The sequence below is a fragment of the Micromys minutus genome (genome assembly GCF_963924665.1).
Source record: "Micromys minutus genome assembly, chromosome: X".
Classification (NCBI taxonomy): Eukaryota; Metazoa; Chordata; class Mammalia; order Rodentia; family Muridae; genus Micromys; species Micromys minutus.
In genome coordinates this window covers 112500569-112518470 of record NC_137970.1, presented here as the reverse complement: position 1 = coordinate 112518470, position 17902 = coordinate 112500569, and the positions used below count along the sequence as shown (strand labels likewise).

Genomic DNA, 17902 nt, shown 5'->3' with positions numbered 1-17902 from the left:
TACTTCCACATGTGAATCCGGGGACTCAAACTTAAGTAGTTACACTTGCTATCTAGAGTAAGCAGGGCATGAATTTTTGATGATCCTCCTGATTCAAATTGCTGAGTGATGGGATTACTAGTGTGAGTCACCATGCTTGGTTAATATCTGCACTCTTGACCGCCTACTTTAGATTGTGCCTGCACTTGATACTAGTCTTGATATACATGTCAGAGACTATAAGAAGCCTCAACATATCTTAATGCATGGAATAAATTTTATATTACATTGAGAACAGTGGTGCTGGTGAAATGCCTCAGTGTTCAAAGGAGCTCACAGCCAAGTCCTTGACCAGAGTTAATGTCCAGGGATACATATGGTATGGTGGGGGAGAACTGAGTCTCAAAAGTTGTCCTCTGTCTCTGTCTCCCTCTCCTTCTCTGCCCCCCAGAGACAGAGACAGACACAAAGTCAGACAGAGACCCGGAAGATGATTGAGAATATATCAGTAGGAAATTGGTACTTTTAGTAGGAACAGTAAGCTATCAGATTGCAAAAACCAGCCATGCAGATGTTATTTTTAGGCAGGTCTCACTATAGCCTAGGCTGACCTAAAACCCACTCTGTAGCCCAAGCTGGCCTAAATTTCATGGTAATCCTCCTGCCTCAGCCTCCCAAGTGCCAAGACTACAGATGTGACCCACCAATGCCTGGCCAAAGTGTCAGAAAGGCCTGGCATCATATCTAGAAAGGTCACCCAAAGCCAGGAAGAACTCACAAGCTCAGGCAGATGGAGAGTTGGATCCTGGCAGTTCACAGATGAGAAGGGCACTATCAATCAGAAGAAAACAGGAAGTGAGGCTTCAAGCAAAAGGCAGGTTGGGACAGCAGTTCTGCAATGTGGCACTGGAATCCTAAGCAGTTGGGCAGCAGCAGGGAGGAAGGGGTGGAGAGACAGAGACTTGTCACAGTGCCACCAGTGAAGACAGTTAATAAAAGGTAAAGCAGAAAGCGTCACCTCCACATCTGTAGGCTTCTGAGGCCTTTGGAGAGGTGTTGGGCAGTAATGGAACCCCTGCACACAGGCTTCCTGTAACTGGCTGAGAGGAGTCAGGAGTTCAGGTCAGGAGACTGGGTCTGAGCAGAAGCTTTAGATGTCCTGGTGGGTGCTACCTTCTCAGCTTGCCTTTCCTATTTCAGTGCTCTTTTGTTCTGAGTCACTGATGGCTGCCACATGCCATTAGGCAGCTCAGCTGCTGCTCTAGTTTCTCCAGAAGGTATGCAGATGTTTGTATCTTGTCTTGCACGTTTTTTTCCCCCATCTTTCCCTCTTGAATACTAAAGCAAAGGGTCTTTTCACGGTTTTCATTTGTTGAGTTGATTACTTACAGTGCCTTACAGTTTCAAATTTCCTTTCTAATAGGTATTTGAGCCTGATGACCTCTCTTCAGGGACCAATTTCTCTAAGGTTCTGAATACCCTTTTAGCTGTCAACAAAGCAACAGAAGGTAAGGCATGTTGGTGATTTATGATCTATGTTTCTAGAAGCTAACTCAGACCACATTTGTTCAAATGGTGCAGATTTCTTCCTTCCCCCAAATAAAATTTAAAAATATATAAAATACTGAATTTTTATAACTCAAATGTACCCATCACAGAATAACAAGAAAAACCCCATACCTATTAAATTCTAATATTCTTAACCAAAAAAAAGAAGTGACTTCACGCAAAGCTTTGGGATTGCCAGTTGAATACAACAAGACAGACAAAAAAGGGGAAGACCAGTTCCTCCTTAAAGAAAAATAAGGTTTAAAAAAAAAAAGCCATCACTTCCCTTTCTCCATCAGAGATATTTTCTTGTAGTTTTCCATAGATCATAAAAAGGGGCTTTTCAGTAGCTTTGCACTTAGAATGAAACCTCAGATTCCCCAATGAATGTAAAGAGTAGTTTATTTAAACATGTTGTATCCACTGTATTGGAGATTATTAGTAAGTATAATCCGAGTAAAGAGGAAGCTGATAAAACTGTAGAAAGCCGTTTCTTCTGTAACATCATGTCTTAAATATAAATAGTAGTCATCATGATTTCAAATGCTTTGAGCCCTTTCCATGGGTCTAGGCTGTAGTAGCTCCAACTGGTCTCACTGAATCGGTCAAACACCACTGCTGGATAAAGGGAGGGCAAGTCCACATTATAGATATGGAGTGCCAGGCCCACAGTTACCCAACTAGAAACTGGATGGCTAAGCTAGGATTCAAACTCACACAAAACTGTCCAGAGCTTTTAAGCCAAACGTGAATCTTGCTGCTTGATTGGTTTAAGAGCCAAACGACTGTGCTCAGTACTGCCAGGTGCCAAGGAGGAAGTAGATCTGGCCCTGCCCTTGAAAAAAATTACCATCTATTTATGGAGACTCAACTTACCCACGTGAAGCAATTAGAGAACCGAGCAGACAATGTAATCAAGTGCCGAGTAGGACAGAGAATCTAGGAAGCCATCAAGTAATTATAGTTTTATGCCAAAGAGCTGTAGATAATGGCAAGATGTGGAAAAATACTTCTCTGAAGTTGTTCTTTTGCTATTTGGGAAAAAAATGGTTTTTGAGCTATTGCAAGGCATATAGCAGAGTACAGCTAATTCAAGCAGCTATATTTAACGCACATGACAAGTATCCAGTTCTGGGAAGGGAGGGGGGTATAATTCTAACATTATGCCACACAAATTATACGTTTCTTTGCCAAACTCTTCTAGCAAGTTTTACAGTCTCTTCGCTCACCACGGATATTTATAAAAATACAAGGAGGTGAAAGTAAAAACCCACAGCCTCAAGGAGATTACTCGGATGCTGAGGCTGTCGCCTAGGGAATGTTTGGGCTTTAGACTTTTGCAGTTTATGTCTTTTAAAAATAAGTGGAAGGGAAAGGAGCCTCATTTGAATTTGTCAAGCAGCCAGCCTCTCCCTTCAATACACTCTCAGCGTACTGAGAACACTCGGCTCAGCTTAGGCCCTATCAAATTTCGCAAAGAATCAAGCAAGAGAAAGCTCCTGTGTTTGATTTTACCAAATGATTCTAGTACCAAGATTGCATCTGTCTCAGACACACCCTCTCCCTTATTCTGATTCTCCACCCCACCCCAGAACACCATGGAGGCTTTATGTTATGTGGGCCACACATATTTTTACATGTAAGCAAAGAACCCCTAAGTTATGAGCCAGCAAACAGAGAGAGAAATTTGAAATATTTCAAAAGTATTAAGAGCCACAAACAGCTGTTTGGTACCCGATATAGGTCTGCCTTGGATACCAGGGCATACGTACTGTGGCAACTGGTCCCGTAAGGGAGAGTTGTAGGGAAATGGGTTAGGAGAAAATGTGGTTCTGCCGCTGTTTTTCATTATACTGGACAGCAGTGGCCAGTAAGGTTAAGAAGAAAATGTTGGCCATTGTAAAGGAAAAAGGGAGGGGGAGGGCTTAAAAACATAGCCTGTTCACAGTAATAGAGTCCCAGGAGCCTCTAGCATGGCTTTGGCAATGTCCTGGGCTGGAGCTTCTCATGCTGTAGGTGGTTTCCTGCCGAGAGAGTTATTTATTTTTTTGTTTTCCCCATGCCTTTTCCTCTCTTCACAGATCAGCTATCAGAAAGACCATGTGGACGGTCGTCTTCTCTTAGTGCTACGACCAGCTCTCAGACAAACCCACAGGCAGCCGTTCCCAGCGCAACTCCAGAACAGCAAAGCGAGGAAAAGGCAGTGGTAAGTAGTGTCTGCCCTCCCATTCCCTACCCCACTTTGTTTTCAAAAAATCTTTCAAGTGGGATGAACACCTCACACGCATTTCCATGTGCGGTGAGGCAGATATTCTGTTTGTTTGGGGGGGGGGGGGCACCGAAGGTACAGAGTGAACTTCTGTTCGAGCTGGAATACTGGGAGAAAGCAGGTAGGTGGAGCCCAGCATCAGGAACTCCACCCCCCCGGGGGGGTGAAGCTGTGTTGCTTACCAGAATTTAGTTAGTCTCTTACCTGGGAATGCTATGCAAATGTCAGTCATTAGGAGTGCTTTGAATGGCCCTTTGCTGTCATTTACCCGACCCCCTGAGCTTATCAGAATGAGTTATTACTTGGCACTCACAGGCAATCAATGGAGACTCATTATTGTTCTGGTCTTGATTGCAATCTCTTTTGTTTCCTTGAATTCCTATCGAACAATGAAGCTTAGCTAGATGTGGTGGCCCGAACCTGCATTCCCAGCAGCCCAGAAGCTGAGGCAGGAACATCACTAGATTGAGGTTAACCTGGGCTATATTGTACATTCAAGTCTGGCGTGTAAAAGAAGAACCACTTTTAAATATCAGCGCATGATAAATCTCTATACTGATCTCCTAGCATTCTTCTTAGCTGGTCTTAGACCTATATATAGTTCTCGCCCTTCCTGATGCTGTGACTCTTTCATACAATACCTCATGTTGTGATGACCCCCAACCTTAAAATAATTTTCACTGCTACTTCATAACTTTAAGTTTGCTCCTGATATGAACCATAATGTAAACATCTGTGTTTTCTTATGGTCTTAGGCAGCCCCTGTCAGAGGGTTATTCAACCTCCAAAGGGGTCGCCACCCACAGGTTGAGAACTTTGGTCTTACATGGTTTGATTTGGGAGGAAATACCATTTTCTGTTCTTTCATTCTTGTCAAAAGACACTGGCTTACTGTAGGCCACCCCAACCTGTTATTTCCAGAGCATCTAAACAGGGGCTTCTTATCCTTTTTGAGGTCACCTCTTCCCCCTCATTCTTTTCAGATAGGCTCTCACATAACCCAGACAGGTGTAAAACTTGCCACATCCTGGAGGTAGAATGATCTTGAACTTCTGGTCCTCCTGCCTCCACCTGCTGTGTGCTAGGACTACAGGTGTGTGTAATCATGCTTGGTCTATCAAACCAGGGCTTCTTGTATGCTAGCTAAGCAATCTACCAACTGTGTTGCTGCCAAGCAGCCCTGACAGAGAAGCTGATGGGTGCTATGACACCATAGTCTTTGGCCTCTCTTCCACTGTGTATAAAAGCTCATGTGGTTAACCTAATATGAGCAAAGAAAGGTACACGGGGCTTATCAAATCACTGTGGCTTTTGTTTCTCTAGGAGATGACGGAAAATGGAAGTCACCAGTTGATAGTAAAGGCAAGATTCAACTTCAAGCAGACTAATGAAGATGAATTGTCAGTGTGTAAAGGGGATATCATTTATGTGACTCGAGTCGAAGAAGGAGGCTGGTGGGAAGGCACATTGAATGGGAGGACTGGATGGTTCCCTAGTAATTATGTCCGAGAAATTAAACCCAGTGGTAAGTAGAGCTGTCTTAAGGGTGAGACTTGTTCCTTTTTGGTATTCTCACTGAAAATGTTTTATTTTAAATTGCTCAACACAGTTGATGCATGTATGTCCAAAATGAGACGAGAACAGAACTGGGAATAATTAGATATGTTGAAAGGTAGCTGTATTTAGATTCTGGGAAAGCTCAATGCTCAAGCCAGTGCCGGACTGTGAGCAGGAGCCTCTGCCACTGAGTGTAGCCCAGAATGTACGGAGTCCTTCCTGCTCCTCTCAGAATCACCATGGCAGACCACAACAACAAGACAAGCTGAGAGCTGACTTCCCCTTTTAGCTCTCCAGCCTTTCCACAGATGTAAGAGTGCCTCGGCGATGTGGGAGAGAGATAACAGTCTCCCTGCAGAAAGCTGTCTGACCACTTTAAGAACAAGATTGTCCTTAGCTTCTTGGAAACCATGAGCTACTTTCGCCTTTCTTGAACAGTGAGCACACAATAGTCTCTAGTTGCTCTTTAGAAGTCTCTTTTAGAGGGTTTTTTTTTTTTTTTTTTTTTTTTTTTGGTAACTTATTTGTCCTTAAAAAAGAAGATTCTTCGTGGCACAATAAGCAGAAGTTAACACAGTCTTGTGTATATCTGGTATCCTAGCACTGGGGAAGTGGAAGTGGGCGGGTTAAGAGTTCAAGGCTATCCTTACCTGTAAAAGAAGTTCTAGGCTAGCTTGGGTACATCAGGCCTGTCTCAGATAAACCAGCCAACAACAGAAATCAATAGAACCCTTCCAGAACCATCTTATACATGATAAGACAGATAAAAGTGCTGTTGTTACAGCTCTTCATTAAAAAAAATATATTTACTCAAGGGCTTCTTTTCAGTGGCTCAATTCCCAGTGTATTACTTATTTTGTATGTACTCATTTATTTTTTATTACTTTAATGCTTCCAAATTGGTGGGTCTAGTGGATTAAGGTGCTTCCTGCCAAGCCTGGTGAACCTGAGTTCAATCCCCAAGACCCACACACTAGGAGAGAAACAACTCCCAAAGGTTCTCAGACCTAATAGTTACTCACCATAGTGTAAGCCTCCAAAAGCAAGCAAGTAATTTTTAATTAAAAAAAAAAACCAGTACTGTGGCCAGTGAGCTGCCCAGTGGGTGAAGGTGCTTGCTATACAGCCTAGTCCTAGTCTGATCCCTAGAAACCACGAAAAAGCAGGAGAGAAGTAACTGCATAGAGCAGCCCTTTGACTTCACCATGTGACCTCGGCATGGCTGGAGCGCCCTTCCCCCCACACAGCATGCTCACACATATACAAAATATCTCTTTACAATGGCACTGTTAATCGATGAAAGTGTACACTCACTGGAAATAAAATAAAATATTTCACAAGTATAGCACAGTTGATGAAAGTTCCTTCTCCCTCCACAGCTATCGTCAGATAACTATCACTCTCAGAAGATATTTCTTAAGATGTAATTTAACTGGGCCACATTCTGTGTTCTGGAACAGGGGAGAAAAGCACCTCATTTAATGGAATATGTTTGTGGAGGACATATAAATATTGGTCTGTATAGACGTCTCATCAGCTTTTGTCATGCTTGGGCATGGTCCTATCTAAAACATGCTGGGTAAGCGATTTACCTCTGATCCAGAGTCCCAGACCTCAGGATTTTTATTTCCTGGAAATTGAGACATGTCTTTTAAGCTCTGAAGTATTTTCACAGGCCTTGCCTAGAATTTCCTTGGTTCTGATTGTTTTTACAGCCAACCTTCACCTCCAGCCATATCGTTCCTTTGACATAATCTGGTTGTCAGGGTCCCTAAACCATTTTCTAGAATTACACTGATGTTCCTTCCCTGGTACTGTGGCCTCATCGTCAAAGCTAAAAGCAACAGCTTTGGCTGCCTCGCCTGAAAATTCCAAGCATTGCTTACAGGGCATTGGAAATGAACAGCATGTCTCTTGCTGTGATGTCTTACAACAATGTGCTTGATCTTTTATGTACCACTCTGGGCCTTGCTCTCCCTTCCCTTCAGGCTTTTCTTAGGATACTCAGGTTTCAGAGTCAGAGTAGCAAGCTCTGGGCCTGATCTGAGCACTTAGGGGATCCCTAGAAACATCCTACTATTTGAGGGTTAGGTCAGGCTTCAGGATCCAAGAAGCTTGTGATGCAAGAACAGCCTAGGGTCTGATGTATATGGATCATGCATGAGCGCCTCTCCTGTAGCTCACTGTCACTGTGTCCTCATCTTCCCTGTTGCCGTCCTTGCCACTTCTATAATCTCGTCTAAACTAAGACATCAGAGAGATTCGTTAAAAATGAAACCCAAATCATGGCTCCTCCCAGAAAGCATAAAAGCCAGTGTCACCACAGTAGTGCTACCCAACCTTCCTTCCCCATCACTCATCCCACTTTCCTCTTGGCCTACCTGCCTGCCCGGTCACTCTCCTCAGATTTCAGCACTGCTGCTTGCCTTGTGACCCTCAGGTCTGCTCTCTCGCGTACACTGTAGCCAGCACCTTCCCGAGTCACCCAGGACAGAGCTGAATTCTGCCCCTGCTGCCTCTATCCATCTGTCTGTCCTGCTTCAACCTTTGCTCTATTGTTTTCCTTCCCCTGATAGCCAACTTGTTTACTTCTTTATTTCATTTACCGCCCACATCTTTCGAATGAACCTTCAAATGGAAGTACCGTGAGGGCAGAAACGCTCTTTTGCTTTGTTTATGCTTGGTAAATATTTGGTAAATGCCTGGGGATGATGGCTCATGGCTGTAATTTCTGGCACTTCAAAGAGTGAGACAGGAGATTGCCTGTGAGCTCAAAGCCAGCTGAGCTACAGAGTAAAACCTTGTCTCAAAAAATTAAGACCAAAACAAAATACAAACACGTGTGTAAGGTGAATATGGTCAAAATATATGATTTACTTGGAAAAAATTGTATATTTGCCACCTCATACTATATGTAATAAAAAACAGTAAAAAACTCAGGCTCCTAAAAAGATCATATTGTAAAATAGCTGAATTTTGTGAAGTAGGTGTTAGAATTACATTCATCTTGTCCACTGAGTATCTGCTAACCACTTAGGGTGTTTGTAATAATACTGCTCATGGACGCTGCCCCTGGGACCTTAGGCTTATGTGCTTAACCTATAGTAACAGCATGAGACACAGCCAGCAATACAGATAAAGGTCTTAGCAAGAGGCAACTGGAGAAGGGAAACAATTTGATAAGCAGTATCTTAAGTTGAGGGGAAGTCCTTGAACTGAGTTGTGAAGATCTGAAAATGGATCTGACCGGTGGAAGGGTAGAGAGTGAGTTAAAGAATGCTTGTAAGAAGACCTAGAGCATCACGCAGGATGCTTTCCCTCGAGAATGAATACACGTAAAACACTTGGCCTTTGAGCTCGAGCTCCATGAAGAGGGGAGTGGCTATTTTAAGTTGCTTCTTATTTTTTACTAACATCTTTAAATGTTAATTTAAGATAATGAGCTTCATTATTATATTTCCATGTTCTCCCTGTCCCTGTCCCAGATTTCCTCTACATCCCCTGCTATGCCTTCTCCTCCTATGAATAACCCACTTCTGCTTCCATGTCATTATATGCGTGTATACATATTATGTAGATTCTACATAAAAGAAAATATGCCATATTTTCTGTCTCCCACACATCACCCTTATTTCCACCTCTCCTGTCCTGTCTTGTCACTGCTCTATTCGGTGAAGGGGAACCATTACCAAGGCAATTCTTATGAAATCAAGTGTTCAGTTGGGTGCTTGCTTACAGTTTCAGAGGTTTAGTCTAATTATTATCATGGTGGACAGCATGGTGACATGTAGGCAGTCCCTGAGAACTACATCTGATTCCTAGGCAGACAGAGAAACCGAGCCCGCTCTGAGCTTTTGAAACCTTAAAGCCCACTCTGAGTGGCATATTTCCTCCAACAAGGCCACACCTACCCCAACATGAACACACCTCCTAAACCTTCTAATCCTATGAAAGACTTCGACTCCCTGTTGACTAAACATTCAAATATGAGCCTATGGGCAGACATTCTTATTTAAACCATATATCTCTTAAGACTGTTCCCTCCACCTCATGGTTATCTTTTTACTCTGTGTATGACAGTAAAACATGTACTATTTGTCTTTCTGGGTCTAGCTTATTTTCCTTAACATTAGGATCTAGAGTTCTGCACATTTTTCTGAAAATAGCTCCTTGATTATACTTTTTCTTTTAGAGATAGAGTCTCACATAGCCCAAGATAGCCTTGATTTCACTATGGAAAAGGTGATAATTCGGAGCTTCTGATCCTTCTGCTTATATCTCTTAAGTACAGAGCTTGCAGGCTTGTGCCCAATACCAAGTTTATTTGGTGCTAGAAATGTAACTCAGGGTATCATATGTGCTATGCAAACACTCTACCAAGTGAACTACATTCCAAGACCCAAGAAGAATCTTCTTTATGTCTGAATAAACCATTTTTTAAACAGAGGAAAATATGTGGTTTGAAAAGATAGCTGAGATTCCCAAAAGTGGTATTTCAGGATTCTACTGTGGCCTGGGCATTATAGATAATGAATGATAGTGGGGAGAAAGAAAAGTGCATAAATGCAGAAGATATTGCTGAAACAGAACCAGTGGACAAAGGAAAAAAATGTCAAATCTAGAGGTTCACCTTAATGAAGAACTCCTTAAGGGTGTATATTATCATTCATCTGGCCAGCCAACAAAGATTTATTTATTATGATTACAATATTAATTATTGTCCTAAACACTAGTGGGACAGAAAAGCTTAAGAATGACTCTTGAATCATTGGCTTGCAGACTGGTAGGGAAGGTATTGTTATAGTACAGCATGTTTAGTGATATAGCTAAAGATATCATGGGGAGCTTAAGGAAAGAGCTGTACCTAAGCCATACAGATGTGAGTAAAGAGTGAAATTACTCATTTTTGTTTATTCTCTTTTTCTTTTCTCTTCTTTCTTTTCTTCTTTCCTTCATTTTCCTCCCTCCCTTCCTTTTTCTCTTCTCTCCTCTCTTTAACTCCTTTCTGTCCTTTCCTCTTCCTCCCATCCCTTCTTTTTACTATCCCCCTCCCTCTCCTTGTTTTTCCTTTTTGAGACAGGACCTTCTCTAGCCTATCCAGGCTGATCTCAAACTCACTATATAAATGAGAGTGACTTTGCTTTATTGATTCTCTTGCCTGCACATCACATGTGCTAGAGTTGCAGGTTTCAATCACCATGCCTGACTCATCTTCCCTCTTTCTATATCTTTCTTTTTCCATTATGCCTAGCACACTGCTTCAGACAAATGAGATGTTTGACCTGTGCTTGCTATAGGTTCAAAATGTTTTGAGTGTGTCCCTTCAAAAGTTCACTTGCTGGAAGCTTGGCCTCTAATGGGGTGGTAGAGTCTAGTAGAAGGTAAGACTTTAGAGACAGCACCTTTGGAAGAGAGATTAATGTAGTTCTTCTGGTACTTTAAATAGTTTCTGTAAACGTGTTTGTTATAAAGAGAGTATTCTGGACTCTGGAGTCTCTGGAGTCTCCTGTCCTACTGTACAATCTCTTCTTCTGCATAGAGATAATTCTCTTCCTGTTTTCTTCCATATTGTGATCTAGTCTAGGAGGCCCTTACCAGAGGCCAAATAAACAAGGCCACCTAATTCTAGGCATTCAGATTCCGAACTGTGAGAAAAACAAACCTATATTTATGAGTACCTGGCTATAAATATTTTGCTATAGTAACAGATAATGGGCTCATAAAGTTCAGGACTCTATTCAGAGAGAAGACAGGAAAAGGGTGTTGGGGGGTTGAAAAGTGTTGCTATTGAAAATGATGAACTGTTTGACAGTTACAGAGTATGAGGGAAGGGAATGAGAAAAACTGAAGATGAAATACACAAGTGACAATATAAGGCAGTGGATGATGGAATAGGAAATATATTGCAGACCAGCAATATTTAGAGGCAGAGAGTATAGTAAGAATGAAGAATTTGTGGGAGACTTCATGGAGGAAGTAATTCTTGAGCTGGATGCTAAAAGATGGAGAACCTACAGATGGACCTAGAAGGGAAACAAGGGTAAGGTAAGTCCTAGGACTTGGTCAAGGAAAACCTGTGAACTTCTGTGGCCAGACTGAGCAGAGTGAGCTTTGCACCAGTGTCAAAGGTTAGCTAGGTATAAATGAGAATATTTTGGGGGGAAAGCTGGGTGAACAATAAAGCTTTCTTGACTTGAATTCATTCCCATTCCAACTGTCAGTGGCTCTACAAAATAGCGAGTAAGCCCAAATCTATCAAAATGTTACTAAAGAACATTTTGTATTTGTTGTATTCAATGATTGTGAATGGCCATGTTTTTATATTTTTTTTCAATAAATTTGCTAATATTCAAGCTTAGAAAACAAGGCTAGTCTTCAGGGGGGTTTAAGGGGGTTCATAAATGAAATATGTACTCCACAGATACAAACCTTCACTTTAGTGTTTTAAACCTCACTGCTGTACAACCTCATCAAACATTCATGAAGCTGATTCAGGAATGGAACTGAAAATCTTGAGTGATCTCTATCTGATTGCTATTGCGTCAAAGGCATGGTCATATGGTCACATGAGCAGTCAGTAATTCTGACAAATTCACTCACCTAGTCTGCGGGTGGGTGACACATTCAAACAAATATGAAGAATATTTTTGTAATGTCATGTAATATAAGGCAATGACAAAGCAAGCCTGGAACCATATAACCTCCCCACACCAGCAAAGTGCTGTACCAGGGGAGTGCCATGCAGTATCTATCTCTTGAGGTTGTCTTTCACAAGAACTCTTAGTGCTGAGGTAAATTTGTCCTCAGGGAGTGGCATATTATGTTTTAGATTCCATTGTACATCTTGTGTAGAGATTACTGTGACCAGAGGCATAGAGGCAGATTTTTCCCCCTGCTCTTTGAGAGGAGATTCCAGAGGAGTGCAAGACAAAGAACAACTCACAAAATATTTTAGAAAGGCAGAAGAAAATAAAGTAGCTGACGCTCTTTCTGTGTGTGCTTCTCTCTCTGTCTCTCTTTGTGTCTTTCTCTGTGTCTCTCTCTGTCTCTTTGTCTCTGTGTCTCTGTCTCTCTGTGTCTCTGTGTCTCTGTGTCTCTGTGTCTCTGTCTCTGTCTCTCTCTCTCTCTCTCTCTTACACACACACACACACACACACACACACAGGTGGGAGAGGAGAGACTGCTTCTTCTTATAACCATGATGATAAAAATCTTTCACTAAGATGATTGAACTTCAACATTAGTGACATCAAGAAGTTGCAGTTGGGCCAGAGAGAAGGCTCAGTAGTTAATAGTACTTACTGCTGTTTCACAGGACCTGGGTTCAATTTTCAGTATCTGCATGGAAGTTAACAACTGTATTGTACTGGCCTTTGTATAAAAATACATAAAATATTAATTTGGTTACAGAATACTGATTCATTTATTGCATTTGAACCAGATATATTATAAATAAAAAAACTAGTCATCTGTATAAGTTCTCTTTTATAAATCAGTGATAACCTATAAACTAACAAGTTGTTAATACAGAAAAAGTATTTCTATCAATACCTTATGGGATTATAGCAAGCTATAATATTTATGGATTTAAAAGGGGGTGGTTTACAATGGGGTCCTCAGTATATAGCCAAGGCTATCTTGACTAAGTAGACCCAGACCAAGGGGATCCCAAACTGGCATTTTTTTGCTTTGCCATTTTTTTCCTTTATCTGAAAAGCCAAGGCTTAAAATTCTTATATTGTTGATGTACTTATTCATTCATGTGTGTGTAGATATATGGCATGGGTCTGATCATGCCAGAACATGGTTGTGGAGGCCAGAGAACAGATTGTGAATGTTAATTCTGTTGGTTCTGTTGGAATTGGTTCTGTGGGAAGGAGTAAGTTCTCTTCCACTAGGGTATCACATGGAGGCCACCAGGCTTGGTGGCAAACAGCAAGCATCTTTACCCTCTACTCTGAGCCCTGAAAGCTAAGGCTTTGTGAGGATTTTCAATTCACTTTTCCCCAAGACAGGCATAATCCTAGTGCTTAGCACGCCAAAGATCATGTTCATGCATTTTCAGCCAGCCTGGGCTACTGGCAAAACCTCCGAGACAGAGACAGAAACAGAGACAGAGACACACACACACACACACACACACACAGAGAGAGAGAGAGAGAGAGAGAGAGAGAGAGAGAGAGAGAGTTCCAGTGAGAAATTTTCTATGTCAGGAACATGTTGACACACGCATGATTAGAAGAAGAGGTTTGAAACAAATTTTCTTTTGCCAACGTATTGATTCTGTTAAGGAGTCATTAGGTCAGTTGAGAAGGATGATTGTTGTGTTTATAAAAAGATAAAGTGAAGGGGGGATATGTTCTATGAAGGTGTAGTGAGGTGTGGGGGAATGGGTGCCTCTGAGGGACCCTTGTTGAGGCATCCCTTCCCCCTGAGGGACCAGCCACATGACAGTATAGTATAGAATAGAGTTTATTCAGGGCATGGGGAGGGGAGTTAAGAGGGTAGTAGGGGCAGAGAGAGAGAAGAGAGAAGAGGAGTAGAGAAGTAGAGGAGGAGTAGAGGCTGGCCATAAGCACTTGAAGAGGGGGGGGAAGGGAATGGGGAGAGAGCAGGGGTAAGAAGGCAAGAGCAAGAGAGCAAGTTAGTAAGAGAGCGAGGAGGGGGCAAGCAGCTCCTTTTATAGTGAGTCAGGCACACCTGGATGTGGCCAGGTAACTGGGGTGGAGCTTAGACAGAATGCTAACAAAGATTATGTCCCTGGTTAACTAGGTTTGGGTTAAGGCCTATTAGGAAACTACTCTTCCTCATTATTGTGAACCGAAGCTAGGGTGGAGCTTTAGATTTGGACTTCCTCTTTTAATCCCCCAGCTGCTTCACATACATGATTCATGTCCAGAAAAACTGTCACTAGATTTATTTTTGTCACCTGCAACAGGCAATAGAAGTTTGGACATCAGCAAAAACAAGGAAAGGCTTACATATAAATTGTAAAGGACTCTTTACAGCAGGAACAGGGAGTTTCTTATCCCTGTGCACGTGACATTGCTGTTTGTTATTTCACGTTGAAACATTCATTTTAAAAGATGTTTACTGATTCTTGTCATTAATTGAATGGGACTGGTCAGCCTTGTGTTTTCAGTGCCTTAGAAATGCTACCAAAAATGTCTATGCATTCATGGTTCTGATTAAGCCACTTTGAACTAGCCTTCAGCAGTTCCACATATTTATTTCTTATCTGAATTCTTCTGAGTGTGGAATTTAGAGAGAGCTTCATAGTGTGATAATTTAAGGCAGGAGTGTAGAGCAAAAAAGAAGAAAATACCAGATACTGGGTCTGGGGATGTAGCTCAGGTGGTAAAGTGCTTACCTAGTATATAGGACGGCCTGGGTTCAGTCTCCAGCACAGAATAAACCGTCATGATGCACACCTACAATCTTAGTACCGGGCAGCGGATGCCAGAGAGTCAGGAGTTCAAGGTCGTCCTCTCCAACATGATGAGTTAGAGGCCAGTCTGGCATATGTGAAACCCTATCTCAAAACCAAATAAAAATATTCCATATTTTCCAGAGTCTGAAGTTATAACAACCTGTTTTATCCCTGATGTTGGTAGTATTACTACTACTACTACCACCACTACTACTACTACTAGAAGAATTATTGATTTTTTCAAGACAGTTTCTCTGCGTAGCCCTGGCTATCCTAGAACTTGCTCTGTAGACCCGGCTAGCCTTGAACTCCCAGAGATCTGTCTGCCTCTGCCTCCCATGTGCTGGGATCAAAGGTGTGTCTCACCTCTGCTTGGCTGGTAATTTTTTTAAATAAAATTAAATGAATCTCTCTCTCTCTCTCTCTCTCTGTGTGTGTGTGTGTGTGTGTGTGTGTCTGTGTGTCTGTGTTTGTGTAAGCAGAGGCTATAAGGACAGCTATTGAGAGTCAGTTCTTCCCTTCACAGGGATCAAACTCAAGAGGTCAGCCTTATTGGAAAGGGCCTTCATCCACTGAGCCATCTCATAGCCCTGATAATAGTAATTTGTCCTCCCTTTCCTCTTTCTATATCAGTCCTCTCACAGTATTAGAGCTTTGATGATTTCACTGTTTTTTTTTTAAACAATTTAAACCTTTTATTGAGCTTGTTCTTTGATGATTTCACATTTGTGATGCATTGTGACTTCCCATCTTTACCCTTTTACGTTTTCAAAGCACTAACTCCTTTTCCATTACATTAGTCATCCCAGTCATCAAGGGCTATCTACAGTGCCCACTTCTCTCGTATATGGTTGTGCTTCATTCTTCCTTGCATAGTGAACATTGTGTTTCAATTGCATTACACATTCCTTCATCCTTTCGTGCCCTTGGCTATGTCTTAGCAGGCACTCCATAAGTGGAATGCACTTTTCTTGACTTTGCTTCTGATTGGTGACAACATCTTACTGATATCTTCTCTCCACATACTAACCAGGCTTGACATTGCTTAGTTTCTGAGAACGAAGGAGATGGGGCATGTTCTGTGTACTGTGGGTGGCTGTAGACCTTGCTTATGCACCTACAAAGTGGTTTTCATTTATTTTTTGAAACAGTCTTGTTATGTAGCTCAGTTGACCTGCAACTCTCTAGGTATTGTTAGCTAAGCTAAAAGTTATGACAGTCCTCCTGCCTCAGCCTCCTTAAGACACACTGCAACAGGCTCAAAAGTTTTATTTTGATTAAGATCAGCTTAAATAATAACTGACCAAAAACTTAAGTTCTAATTAAAATCTCTACAAATTGTGGAAAGTGTGCCTGATAAAACTTCGATAATTGCTCATTATTTTATTCCTGTCTTCATCCGTCCCCTGATTCTGCTTTCACTTCTGATTATCCCCCTCCTCTTCCTCCTTCCCTCTCTTCTCTATTCTTCTCTTTCCTACCTTTCCCTTTCTTTTCCATTTCCCTTCTCCTTTCCTTTCCTCCTGAGAGAGTCTAACTTTTCAGCTCAGACTATCTTCTTTCCTCCCAAATGCTGTTTGGATTTTCCATCTGTCTAAGCAAGAACACTTGGCACAAGAGTACAATGCTTGGGTTCAGGTCCTGACTGTCGTTTACAATCTCAAGGAACAGGTGAAGTTACTCCATTTTGTTCCTATAAATTTTTTTTCTTTCAAAGTTTTCATCATGTATATGCATAGGGTTTGTGTGAGCAAGTGCTGGTGCCTGCAGAGGTCAGAGGCATCAGGACCTCCTTGAATTGCAGCTATAGGCAGTTCTGAGCCTCCTCACACTGGTGCTTGGAATTAAACTAGGGTCTTCAGGAGCAGCAGAGAATGCTCTTAACCACTGAGCCATATCTCTAGTCCTCTAGAAAGTTTTAATAAGCCACTAGTGGACTGTCTCAGTTAGGGTTTCTATTCCTGCACAAAACATCATGACCAAGAAGCAAGTTGGGGAGGAAAGGGTTTATTCAGCTTACACTTTCACATGCTGTTTATCACCAGAGGAAGTCAGGACTGGAACTCAAGCAGGTCAGGGAGCAGGAGCTGATGCAGAGGCCATGGAGGGATGTTACTCACTGGCTGGCTTCCCCTGGCTTGCTCAGCCTGCTTTCTTATAGAACCCAGGTCTACCAGCCCAGGGATGGCTCCACCCACAATGGGCTGGGCCCTCCCCCCTTGATTACTAGTTGAGAAAATGCCTTACAGCTGGATCTCTTGGAGGCATTTCCTCAACTGAAGCTCCTTTCTCTGTGATAACTCCAGCTTGTGTCAGGTTGACACAAAACCAGCCAGTACATGGACCAAGATGAATTTTGAAGTAGTATAGATTTCAGAAACTGGATAATATTTGTCATCAGAACAACAAAGCTCGCTTTCTTTGCTGGCTTTTTAGCCTTATGAGCATGGCCCAACAGGCATGCATCTTTACAGGCATACGGTTCCTTTGAATATTGCCATTGGAATACTGCATTATGGTTTGTTTGTTCTCCCTGCCTAGAAATTGCTTTACTTTCTTATCTACAGGTCTCTTAAGTCAGATCAAGTCCTTCTGTGGCCATCCTAGATACAACTGAAGTCCTGTATCAGCTTCTGCCAAGTGCTATTCATCAAGCCCTTTAGTAGCGCTGTCTCTGAGAATCCTATTGATTGGGAACAGAGCCTCTTTATCAAGTCATACCTTGACTTTGGTCTTGATTCTGCCATTTTCTATCTGGATGACCTTAGGCCAAGGACATCACATCTCTGGTTTAGTGTTTTCTCTCCTCTCTAAAATAAGATGCTCTTCATTTTTCAGGGTGTTGTACGGATAAAAAAAATGTCTTTAATGTTACTTAGTCCCAAATAAATATTAGGAATAATTTAATAGAATTAGAGTTAAAATTAAAATTGTGTGAGAACTAGTTATAAAATGGTATTATAATGGGATTACAAGACTATAGAAAAATATGTGTGTATATGTTTTCATGTATGCATACCTATACATGAAAAAGAATAAAAAGACAAAATAATTAGAATTTATGTTTCTCTATTTTTTCGTTTTTAGAGTTGGCCTATAAAAGATTCATAACCTAAAAA

At 41.8% G+C, this 17902-nt stretch overlaps 1 protein-coding gene across 4 annotated transcripts in view; it reads left to right on the top strand.

The window, feature by feature from the left end:
- The window catches only part of ARHGEF6 (Rac/Cdc42 guanine nucleotide exchange factor 6), a 111804-nt gene that overhangs the window by 31032 nt on the left and 62870 nt on the right, over positions 1-17902 (top strand). For all 4 annotated transcript variants that reach the window (XM_080910773.1, XM_080910772.1, XM_080910771.1 and 1 more), the window contains 3 exons: positions 1403-1487; positions 3609-3733; positions 5120-5321. In XM_080910773.1, the coding sequence (XP_080766899.1) occupies positions 1403-1487; positions 3609-3733; positions 5120-5321 (412 nt within the window). The remainder of the gene's footprint in view (positions 1-1402; positions 1488-3608; positions 3734-5119; positions 5322-17902) is intronic.